At 36.0% G+C, this 12,460-nt stretch overlaps 1 protein-coding gene across 6 annotated transcripts in view; it reads left to right on the top strand.

The window, feature by feature from the left end:
- Positions 1–12,460, top strand: part of MYO9A (myosin IXA) — a 291,397-nt gene that overhangs the window by 207,948 nt on the left and 70,989 nt on the right. For all 6 annotated transcript variants that reach the window (XM_028100036.1, XM_088024883.1, XM_028100037.1 and 3 more), the window contains 2 exons: positions 1,130–1,318; positions 2,574–2,621. In XM_028100036.1, coding sequence (XP_027955837.1) covers positions 1,130–1,318; positions 2,574–2,621 — 237 coding nt within the window. The remainder of the gene's footprint in view (positions 1–1,129; positions 1,319–2,573; positions 2,622–12,460) is intronic.

Genomic DNA, 12,460 nt, shown 5'->3' with positions numbered 1-12,460 from the left:
TTATGACAGTGGTCATATAAAGTTTATGGTTTTAGAAGGCTAAAGTAGATAATAATGCTTTGATCTCTAGAATCTATGAATTTTCATATTCTATAAAATAATTTGTATTTAATCATTTTTCTTTGTTCAGTCTATAATTCATTGTGAAAAGAGAAGTCAGGAGAACTTTCTTGTGTATCCTTTACTTTTTCTTTCTCAGTATAAGAATTTTTGCTTTTTTAAAAACATGAACCATGCAGTCTGAGAGAATAGGAATTTCAGGGCCATAGTAAGAGTAGTAATCAGGCTATAGCAAATGACTAGGTTTGCATAGAGACAACGTTGGCCGTATTTTTCTAATCCTGCTGAACTGCTTATTATGCTCATGTCTTTATCTCTGCTTCATACCTGTATTTCCTAGATTAGGGACTCCGGGTTGTTGGGTGCTCCAGTACGCTTAAATCACATAGGAAGAGCCAAAATTATGAAGTATAGCTTAATAGTGGTTTTCTAACTCTGATCAAAAATGTTCAACTTATTTTGAGGAAGTGAAGGAGAAACAAATTCTAAGTATATATGACACTTTTTGGTCATTTAAAGCGCCCCCCCCCTTTTTTTTCCTCTCACAAAAGTTCCAGACCTTATTTAAATAAGTTAAAAGTAATCCCATGTAGATTCCTTTATAAGTAATACAGTGTTTTTCAGGACATGTCATTCTTCTTTGGAAAAATAAAATAATGGTTACCTAATGTATCATTAGGGAAGGATTCAAGTATTTGTTCTTTCAATTTTAGAGTGGAACTATCTAAACAAGTTTCATTTCTGAGGCAATAGGTAATTAAGTGGGATGCAAATAATCTCTATAGCTAAATATAGTTTAAAAGCCAGACTTGTAGAGAAGTTCCCAGGACTTTCTGAAGCTGTTATGTTGTTTAAACTGTTAAGTATTTTGTTAAAATTTAATAGGTTTTATTCTGCAGACATTCCACAGTAGGGCATTTACAGATACAACATGACCTCATGGGCTTGCCCGTTAGGAAGGATCCTGATCTTTATTCTAAACACTACCCAATACAAGTTGAATCAATCTTCTATGTTTAGAGAATTTCTTTATATAATACCTTACATGTCTTCTCTTATTGCTCATTAGATAGACGATGGGAAAAGCATACGGTATAAAGACCTCTACGCACTATTTGAACAGATTCTGGAAAAGACCATGAGGCTTGAGCAGCGTGATTGGTGTGAATCTCCAGTCAGAGTTTGGGTCAACACTTTTAAAGTGTTTTTAGATGAATATATGAATGAATTCAAGACTTTGGATTATATACCCACAAAGGTAAATATTATATGTTTGATTTCTAAAAGGATACAGTTAAGAATTCTTTTTTTTAAAAGTCTGTTTGGAAGAGTGTTTGATATTTGAGAAAAACGTTACAGGGAACATGTCAACTTAGCACTACTTTAGATAGAGCAAACAATTCAAATTATCTTACAAGTTTATCAGACCGTATTATCTAAACCTTCTGCAATTAATAAGTCTTTGCTGAGTTAAAGTATAACATTGTTTCCTCAACATTATACCCTCTACTTTGATAGAGGTCACTACATGAATTTCCTTTTGAAAAACTGTGGTTAAAGATGTAATTCATTGTATCATTTGATGGCCTTTTCTGTAAGGAACCACAAATTATATTTCTTCTTGAGTTAGGTTTTAGGAAAATGTGTGCTTCTGGAAATCTGTATAACAGTAATAATATTTATTTATTGAGTGCCAGGAATTATACTAGATGTTGCATATTTTATTTAATTCTTGCTTCAGCCCTATTAAATAACTATTATAAAATCCATATTACAGAAGACAAAGTTATGTGTTACATGTTTCCTTTCAGTACCCCAGCTGAAATAATTAGGTATCTAATTATTAGGTATCAGGAATACTATTAATCCTTTTTATTGATTGGGTCCTATTTTCAGTTATTCTAGTTTATATGTGTTTAAATTTACAAGCCATGTTAACTAACTTTTGAAGTAGTCAGATGTAAATTAATCCTTGAAAGTTCTTCTGTTCTAGGTCTAGGTTATACAGAGATTTTTAGTAAGCATATACTGACTTTGTTTATAATCTTAAAGGTTAGGTTTGGATTGTTCTATACAGTGGTTATTAGGAAATGTCATGTATAAAAGAGCCTTCTGTGTCACAAGTGATACCTTTTCATATTTAGTTTTGGGATGGAGAGTATTTTAGAGCCAAAATATGGAAAGTGCAGTCTTAAAAGTTAGTAATCATTCAGTTAATGACTAAAATAAAATAATCACTTAAATTAATATGGAGTGGCTTCTGAACAGAAATGATGTTTAAAAAGATAAGAATCCCTAAAGTATCTACCTTTTATTCTGTTACTTTTATGAATATTATGTTTCACTGAATTTAAAAATTTTCTTACATTTGCTTGCTAGAACTGCACATTTTCTTTTGAACAATAAAAAGCTGCTTACACTATTACCTGTGGAGCAAAAATCTCAGCATTTGCAAAGAAGAAAAGCATGTTTGTCTTTGTTATATCACAGTTTCTGTATTTCTCTCCCATCAGGTACCAAAAACAGAAAGAAAGAAAAGAAGAAAAAAAGAAACAGATTTAGTAAGTTAAAATCTATTTCTTATGTTAACGAGAAGTAATTTTTAGCAGTGTGAAGTACATTTTACAGTATTTCTGTGGATATATTTAAGGAATATTTACCAGATGCCTACGGGGTTATCATTTACGTCTTTACAAAAATTTACAGTGGCAGACATATCTTGAAATCTATGACTTGTTATCAGTGGTGGCTTCCTAAAATGGCAGAAACGTGAAAATGTTTACTCATGAAAGGTATAAATATGATCTCTTTTCAGACATAGGAGCTTTTTAACTTTCCCTCCTTTCTAAAAAAAAAAAAATATTAGGACTATTTAAGATTTTACATATGTAACTACTTCTAATTCAAAAGACATTCCCAAAGGCATTCCAGCATATTTTACCATTGTTTATGTTCTTTTCTATTGTATTATGTATCTCTATTGTATACTTTATAATACTCTCTGTAATTACAAGGATGACTTAAACCCTATAGGAGCTCATAATTTGCCAGTGAGGGTAGGCATTTAAAAAGTCATTAGTAGAAAATAGTACAAAGTCTCTTGAATTATGGAAAGGGAAAATGAAGGAAAGCTTTACAAAAGAAAAGACATTTTTGCTCATTCTTGACAAAAGGAGTAGTAGCTTAGATAGTATCTAGCCAAGGGGAAAGAGTATAGTAGTCCCCGTTTTCCACTGTTTCACTTACCTGCAATTTTATATACCTGCAGTCAATCTGGAAGCAAATGATCCTCCTACATCAGCCCTTTCTGCTTTACTTTGCACCTTTATGTTATGGAGATGGCTTCCTTTCTTAAACCTCATGAACCACCCTCTGCTAGTGTCAAACTTTTCTTCTGCAGCTTCCTCACCTCTCTCAGCCTTCATAGAATTCAAGAGAGTTAGGGCCATGTTCTGGATTAGGTTTTAGCTTAAGGGAATGTTATGGCTGGTCTGATCTTCTATCCAGACCACTGAAACTTTCTCCATAATAGCAATAAAGCTGTTTTGCTCTTTTATCATTCACATGTTCACTGGAAAAGCGCTTTTAGTTTCCTTCAAGAATTTTTCCTTTGCATTCACAATTTAGCTAACTGTTTGGTGCAGGAGGCCTAGCTTTCAGCCTGTTTCAGCTTTTGACATGCCTTCCTCACTAAGTTTAATCATTTCTGGCTTTTGATTTGAAGTGAGAGACATGTAAAAAAAAAAAAAACGAGAGATGTGTGACTCTTCCTTTCATGTGAACACTTAGGGCTGTTAATCAGCCAGTTTCAATATTATTGTGTCTCAAGGAATAGGGAGGCCTTAGGAGTGGGAGAGAAACAGGAGAATGACTGGTCAGTGGAGCAGTCAGGACACACACCCATTTATTGATTACCTTTGCGCTCTTAGATGGGTGCAGTTTGTGGTGCCCCAAAACAATTACCAATAGTAACATCAGAGATCACTAATCACAGATCACCCTAACAAATATAATAATAATGAAGCCTTGAAATATTGTCAGAATTACCAAAGTATGACAGAGAGACACAAAGTGAGCAAATGCTGTTGGAAAAATGGTGCTGACAGACTTGTTCAATTCAGGGTTGCCACACACCTTCAGTCTGTGAAATGCAGTGAAGCACAGCGTAACAAAAGGACATATGCTTGTGTTTAAGTCCTTAGCCTGGCTTACTTTTGTTCTCTGAAGGAGGATTTTCCAATTGAGTAACCTTAGACAGCTTAGTCTCTGAGTTTCAATGTACTCATGTATAAAATAGGAATAATGTCACCCACCACTGAGGATTTTGGTGAAGGTTAAACGAGATTATATACTAAGGAAGGGGTAGAGAAGGTAGAGGGCCTGTTATTAACAGGTAGTGCTTAGGCACTTTATACACTTTAAGCCTTGCAAGAATAGTCTTTTTCATGTCTATACAGAAAAGAACAATACCTCAGGATAAAAATGAGCAAAGCATCTGACATTCAAAAAAAAGGACAGTAAGGACAGTTCGTTTATTCAACAATTATTTTATTTCAGGGACTATGATAAATCATAGAAATCTTAAATTGACAAATAAATGTTTATACTTGTTAGTCAAATTAAAATGAACAGTGATTTCCTATTTTGTTCATCAGTGGGCAAAACTGAAAATGAATTAGTTACCTAATTTGGAAGGATATATAAATACAGATTTTTCTCAGTATTGTGAATTGGAGGGTCATTTGCATAACCTTCTTGGAGAAGGTGCTTTAACAATCATGTATTTAGTTTTAGAAATATTTAAAAACAAAAAATGTTGACCCAGCAATTACACATGTAGGAATTTAGATATATCACACTTGTTCATGCTGCGATGTACAAGTTTTTTTTATTGAAGAGGGGTTTGTAATAGGGAGAGACTGAAAACAACGTAAGTTTATAAGGAAAGGGTTATATAAACTAGATACACTTATGAAATAGGATGCTGCTTTAACACTAAAGTAAAAGAAGCCATTCTCCAAGGTGTTTTGTTAAGGAGCTAATAATCACTATATAGAAAGCCACCATTTGTATATTTTTAAAAAACAAAAAGCATTTCCATATCTGTGCTCATACACACAAACTATCTGAATTAGACATAAGAAACTAATATCAAGGATTATTTTCTACAAAGAGGAACTAGTCAGAATCCAGAGGTAAGGAAAAACTTACCTTTTGTTGATTCTATTTTGTACTTTTGATCCATTCAGTATAAAATAACTTCATAAAAACAACTTTAATATTGGGGAGTTCCAATAGAAGAAAATAATACGCATGTGTGTGATTTACAATTTTATGAATAGAGGAATATCTGTGAGATAAAATGTTAGTATCTGGGAATAATTGAAGCATCACAGAACAAGGCCATATTATGAGACTGGGACGAACTGTGAGGTGAATTTTTTTTATTTAGTTAGTTTGTTATTTGATTAATTTATTAAGGCAAAAATGACTACTAACACTCCACTGCCAGGCACTTTATTTAACTTTTTCTTTTAAAAGATTTATTTAAGAGCACCTGGGTGGCTCAGTCTTAAGTGTCTGCCTTTGGCTCGGGTCATGATCCCAGGGTCCTGGGATTGAGCCCCGCATCGGGCTCCTTGCCCAGCAGGGAGCCTGCTTCTCCCTCTCCCCCTGCCTGCCGCTCCCCCTGCTTGTGCTCTCTCTCTCTCTCTCACTGTTTCTCTCTCTGTGTCAAATAAATAAATAAATAAAATAAAAATAAATAAAAGATTATTTGAGAGAGAGACTGCATGCCTGCGCCTGTGTGGGAGTAGAGGAGGGGCTGAGGGAGAGGGAGAGACAGAATCTCAAGCCAACTCTGCATTGAGCACAGAGCCCGATGGGGGGGCTTGATCTCATGACCCTGAGATTATGACCTGAGCCAAAACCAAGAAAGAGTCAGATGCTTAACTGACTGAGCCACCCAGGCGCCCCTATTTAACTTTTAAATTTGAGGCATAATTGACATGAAACATTAGTTTCAAGTGTACAACATAATCATTTAGTACTTGTATATATTGTGAAATGATCACAAGAAGTTCAGTTAACATCTGTCACTATAGATAGTTACAAAAAATTTTTTTCTTTTGATAAGAACTTTTAAGATCTACTTTCTTAGCAACTTTCAAATATGTGATACAGTATTATTAAGTGTAGCCACCATATTCTACATTATATCCTCATAACTTAATTATTTCATAACTGGAAGTTTATGCAACCTTCCCCCTACAATATATTTTAATAACAGGCTGTGTTGCCAGTCATCATCAATGCTATTCTTGGTCTGGTTCTGTTTTGTCAATATAATCTCTTAAATTTTTAACTAGTTTTATTCTTAATTCAGAAATTCATATAAACATAATTTAAAATGATATTCATTATAAAGTAAGCCTCTTTTCCAGCCCTTCTTCCTAGATATAACCACTGCAACCAGTTTTTTTTTTTTAATTCCAGAAATATTCTGTGCCTTTGTTAGCATTTGAATGTATATATATTCTCCTTCCTTTTTCAGGATATTCTGAGTGGGATTTTTTATTTTGTTTATAGTTGATTTGTTTATTATAGAAATGTAAATTTGTCACTTTTCTTTATATTTGAGGTTTTTCTTTTTCTTAGACAAATAATTATATGATTATTACAATAATTTTCTTTTACTTTTCCCAGGCCTTTCACTATTGTTTGATTTGTTTCCTTTAAAAATAGTAATCATCTGGAATCTATTTTAGTCTCAGGTCAGATAGGGATCAAAGTCTGATTTATTTTTAAAAGCATGTCAATTGTCTGAACACTGTTGATATATTTCTTTTTCACTGAAATATCGCTTTTATAATATACTTGATTCCGAATGTATTTATATTTAATTTTGAATTTTCTATTCTTATTCATTGATCTGTTTATGCATGTATCAAGTCTTTTAAATTACTTTTTGTTTTATCAAATATATGTACATGTATACCCCCATATACACATGACTAAAAAGTCTTGAAGGATATTCTTTTTGTGTATTTAAGTTTTTATTTTAATTCCAATTAGTTAACATACAGTGTTACATTAGTTTCAGGTGTACAATAGAGTGACTCAACACTTCCATACAATACCCTGTGCTCATCACAAGTGTACTACTTAATCCCCATCACCTATTTAATCCAGCCTCTACCACCCTCTTCTCCATTAACCATCAGTTTGTTCTCTATAGTTAAGAGTCTTTTTCTTGGTTTGCCTCTTTCTCTTTGTTTTTCCTTTGCTCATTGGTTTTGTGTCTTAAATTCAACATACGAGTGAAATCATATTGCATTTGTCTTTCTCTGACTTACTTTGCTTAACATAATACCCTCTAGCTCCATCCATATTGTTGCAAATGGCAACATTTCATTCTTTTTTATGGCTGAGTAAAAACCACATCTTCTTTACCCATTCATCAGTAGATGGACATTTGGGCTCTTTCCATAATTTGGCTATTGGTTGTAATGCTCCTATAACATCGGTGTGCAAGGTGAATACCTAGTAGTACAATTGCTGGATCACAGGGTAGTTCTATTTTTAACTTTTTGAGGAACGTCCATACTGTTTTCCAGAGTGACTGCACCAGTTTCCATTCCCACCAACAGTATAAGAGGGTTCCCCTCTCTCTGCATCCTCGCCACCATCTGTTGTTTCCTGTGTTGTTGATTTTAGCCCTTCTGACTGGTGTGAAGTAATATCTCCTTGTAGTTTTGATTTCTGTTTCCCTGATGATCAGTGATGATGAGCTCCTTTTCATGTGTCTGTTAGCCATCTATATCTCTTCTTTGGAAAAATGTCTGTTCATATCTTCCACCCATTTTTTTAACTGGATTATTTGTTTTTTTGGTGTTGAGTTTTAATAAGTTCTTCATATATTTTCCACACTAATCTTTTATTGGGTATGTCATTTACAAATATCTTCTCTCCTTCCGTAGGTTGCCTTTTAGTTTTGTTTATTGTTTCCTTTATTATGCAGAAGCTTTTTATTTTGATGTAGTCGCAATAGTTTATTTTTGCTTTTATTTTCCTTGTTTTAGAAGACATATCTAGAAAAATTTTTCTACGGCTGATGTCAGAGAAATTACTGACTATTCTCTTTCCTAGAATTTTTATGGTTTCGGGTGTCATATTTAGGTGTTTAATCGATTTTAAGTTTGTTTTTATGTGTGGTGTAAGAAAATGGTTCAGTTTCATTCTTTTGTATGCAGCTTTCCAGTTTTCCCAGCACTGTTTGTTGAAGAGACTATCCTTTTCCCATTGCATATTCTTAACTGCTTTGTCAAAGATTAATTTACCATATATTTGTCGTTTTTTTTTCCTGGATTTTCTGTTTAGTTCCACTGATCTATGTGTCTATTTTTGTGCCAGTACCATACTGTTTTCATTACTGCGGCTCTGTAAAATAACTTGAAGTCCAGAATTGTGATGCCTCCAGCTTTGCTTTTTCTTTTTCAGGATTGCTTTCTATTCAGGGTCTTTCTATCCCTACTTTTTAATCAAGAAAGGATGCTATATTTGGCGAATGCTTTTCTGCATCTATTGAGAGTATCGTATGGTTCTTATCCTTTGTTTTATTAATGTGGTGTATCATGTTAACTGATTTGTGGATATTGAACCCCCCTGTAGCCCAGGAATAAATCCCCCTTGATCATGGTGAATAATCCTTTTAATGTACCTTTGGATTCAATTAACTAGTATCTTGTTGAGAATTTTTGCATCCATGTTCATCAGGGATATTTGTCTGTAATTTTCCTTTTTTTTACTGGGGTCTTTGGTTTTAGAATCAAGGTAATGATGGCCTTATAGAATGAGACTGGAAGTTTTAACTTCCATTTCTATTTTTTGAAACGGCTTCAGAAGAATAGGTATTAATTCTTCTTTAAATGTTTAGTAGAATCCCCTGGGAAGCCATCCGGCCCTGGAGTCTTGTTTATTTGGAGATTTTTGACTACTGATTCAATTTCTTTGCTGGTTATGGGTCTGTTCAGGTTTTCTATTTTTTTCCTCTGTCAGTTTTGGTAGTTTATATGTTTCTTACGAATTTATCCATTTCTTCCAGATTGCCCAATTTGTTGGCATATAATTGCTCATAATATTCTTTCTTTCTTTCTTTTTTTTAAGTAGGCTCCACACCCAGTGTGGAGCCCAGCGTGGCACTTGAACTCACGGCCTTGAGATCAAGACCTGAGCTGAGATCTAGAGTTGGACGCTCAACCAACTGAGCCACCCAGGCGCCCCCATAACATTCTCTTAGAATTGTTTGTATTTCTGTGGTATTGGTTGTGATCTCTCCTCTTTCATTCGTGATTTTATTTATTTGGGTACTTTCTCTTTTCTTTTTGATAAGTTTGGCTAGGGGTTTATCAATTTTGTTAATTCTTTCAAAGAACCAGCTCCTAGTTTTGTTGATCTTTTCTTTTTTTTTTTATTTTCTATATCATTTATTTCTGCTCTAATCTTAATAATTGCTGGTTTTAGGCTTTAGGCTTTATTTGCTTTTCTTTTTCTGGCACCTTTAAGTGTAAAGTTAGGTTTTGTATTTGAGACTTTTCTTGCTTCTTGAGGTAGGCCTGTATTACTATCTTGTTTCAAGTTTCATAGCATTGTGGTCGGAAAATATGCATGGTATGATCCCTGTCTTTTTATACTGTTTGAGGCCTGATTTGTGACCCAGTATGTGATCTATTCTGGAGAATGTTCCATGTGCACTCGATATGAATATGTATTCTGATGCTTTAGGTCCATCTCCTCACTTTCAATCTGGAGGTGTATTTAGGTCTAAAATGAGTCTGTTGTATGCAGCATATAGATGGGTCTTGTTTTTTTTATCCATTCTGACACCCTGTGTCTTTTGATTGGAGCTTTTAGTCTATTTACATACAAAGTCATTATTGATAGACACGTACTTATTGCCATTTTATTACTTGTTTTGTGCGTGTTTCTGAAGATTTTCCCTGATCCTTTCTTGTCTTTCTTACTTTCATGGTTTGCTGATTTTCTTTAGTGATTTATTTGGATTTCTTTTTCTTTATTCTTTGCATGTTTATTAGTTGTTTTTGATACATGGTTACCATTAGGTTTGTACATAAGGTCTTCATATAGTAGTCTGTATTAAGCAGATGGTCTTCTAGGTTTCACCCCATTCTTTTCTCCTCTTCTCCCCCATGTTTTAGGTATATGTTATATTTTGTGTCCTTCTTTTGGTGAGTTCCTTGACTGATTTTTTACAGAAATATTCATTTTTACTGCTTTTGTGTGTCTTAGCTTTATGCTGTCACTTTTGATCTCTCCTTTCCACAGTGTCTCCTTCAGTGTTTCTTGCAGGGCTGGTTTAGTGGCCACAAACTCCTTTATTTTTTGTCTGGGAAACTCTTTTATCTCTCCTTCTATTCTGAATCATAGCCTTGCTGGATAGAGTATTCTTAGCTGCAGATCTTTCCCATGCAGTACTTTGAATATATCATTGCCACTCCCTTCTGTCTTAGAAAGTTCCTGTTGAAAAATCTGCTAGCTAGCTTTATGGGTTTTCACTTGTAAGTTACTGACTTCTCTTTTCTTGCTGCTTTTAAGATTTTTTTCTTTATCACTATATTTTGTAAATTTAATTACAATATGGTTTGGTGTGGGTCTGCTTTTGTTGATTTTGATGGGAGTTCTGTGTGCCTCCTGTGGATCTCAATATCTCTTTCCTTCCCCAGGTTAGTAAAGTTTTCCACTGTTATTTCTTCAAATAAATTTTCTGCCCTCTTTTCTCTCTCTTCTTCTGGAATTGTGGTAATACGAATGTTACTGTGTTTTATGGAGTCACTCATTTCCCTGGAATAAGTCTGTTCTCGTTTTGCGTAATTCTTTTCTCTCTCTCTCTGTTCAGCTTGATTACATTACTCTTTTCTAGGTCATTAATTTGGTCCTCTGCTTCTTCCATTCTGCTGTTCATTCTTTCAGGTATGTTTCTCATTTCGTTTAATGAGCCCTTTACTTCTGCTGTGTTGTTCCTTATCTCTGTGGTAAGGGCCTCACTGATGTCTTCCACTCTTTTCTCAAGTCCAGTGAGTATCCTTATAATCATTGCTTTAAATTCTCTATCAGACATGTTACTTACATCTGTTTTGCTTAGATCTCTGGCCATGGCATTGTCCTGTTCTTTCATTTGGGATAAATTTCTCTGTCTCCTCATTTTGTCTGCCTCTCTGTGTCCGTTTTCTTTGTGTCTAGAATGTCACCTATGTTTTCTGCTCTTGAAAATAGTGACTTAACAAAGAGGAGGTGCCGGGAGTGCCCTGCAGTGCAGTGTCCCCTGTTCACCAGAACCTGGCACTTCAGGAGAGTATCCTTGCTGTTGTGTCTGGGTCACTTTTCCTTTGAGTGCAGTCATCTGCGCTGACTCCCTGCCTGTTGTGGGCCATGCTTACTCCCTGTGGTGTTAGTGGGACCCAGACAGGCCAGCTCTGACAGGATATGTCCACCAGGGAACTTGGGAGCAGGGCACATTGTCAGCAAAAGTGGCATTGGGCTACGAGTTTTATGATGGATCCGTGACGCGCCGCGATGGCTTGGGGGCGTGAGGCTGGGTGTGACTGTGCAGTGACGGCTGGATTTCACTGGGCCTGGTATGTGACAGTGGCCGGGGGTGCATGGCAGGGCAGTGCTGCTTGCTGTGGGGCAAGGCAGCAGCAGTGCACCTGGTAGCTGGGCAGGATGCATGCAGCTTCAACAGAATTTTCCCTGCGGGGTACCTGGGTGGCTCAGATGGCTAAGTGTCTGCCTTCGGCTCAGGTCATGATCCCAGGGTCCTGGGTTGGAGCCCCGCATCAGGCTCCCTGCTCAGTGGAGAGTCTTCTTGTCCCTCTCCCTCTGCCTCTTCCCATGCTCATGCGGGGTCTCTCTCTCTCTCTTTCTGTCTCTCTCAAGTAAATAAATAAAAACATCTAAAGAAAACTTTTTTTCCTCTGATCCCTGGGCCAAGGCTACAAGTGTCTGTGCAGCCCCACCTCCCCCAGGTGGCTCTGTGTTTTTGCTGGGGGGTGGGGGGAGAAAAATGGTGATTGCAGGCTCCTTCGTTTTCAAAGAAGTCCCCCAAAAGGCTCCCAAAGCATAATTAACATATGGGTCTCCTGTTTGCCCCCAGCATTGTGTAAACTGCCATTTTTATGTTGCCTCTCCATGCAAGCTGCTGTCTCTTTGAGGGCAGTGATCCAGCTATCACTTGCCCTCCCAGTGCTGAGTGTCACCCAGTGCTGAGTCAGCTGACTTTTAAAGCTCCAGGCTCCAGGGCGCCTGGGTGGCTCAGTTGGTTAAGCAACTGCCTTCAGCTCAGGTCACGATCCTGGAGTCCCTGGATCGAGTCCCACATCGG

This window comes from Eumetopias jubatus, unplaced genomic scaffold (assembly GCF_037043125.1).
Source record: "Eumetopias jubatus isolate StellerSeaLion01/CBP00866 unplaced genomic scaffold, mEumJub1_p1.0 scaffold_7, whole genome shotgun sequence".
Taxonomy (NCBI): Eukaryota; Metazoa; Chordata; class Mammalia; order Carnivora; family Otariidae; genus Eumetopias; species Eumetopias jubatus.
This window is presented reverse-complemented; position numbering and strand designations above follow the sequence as displayed.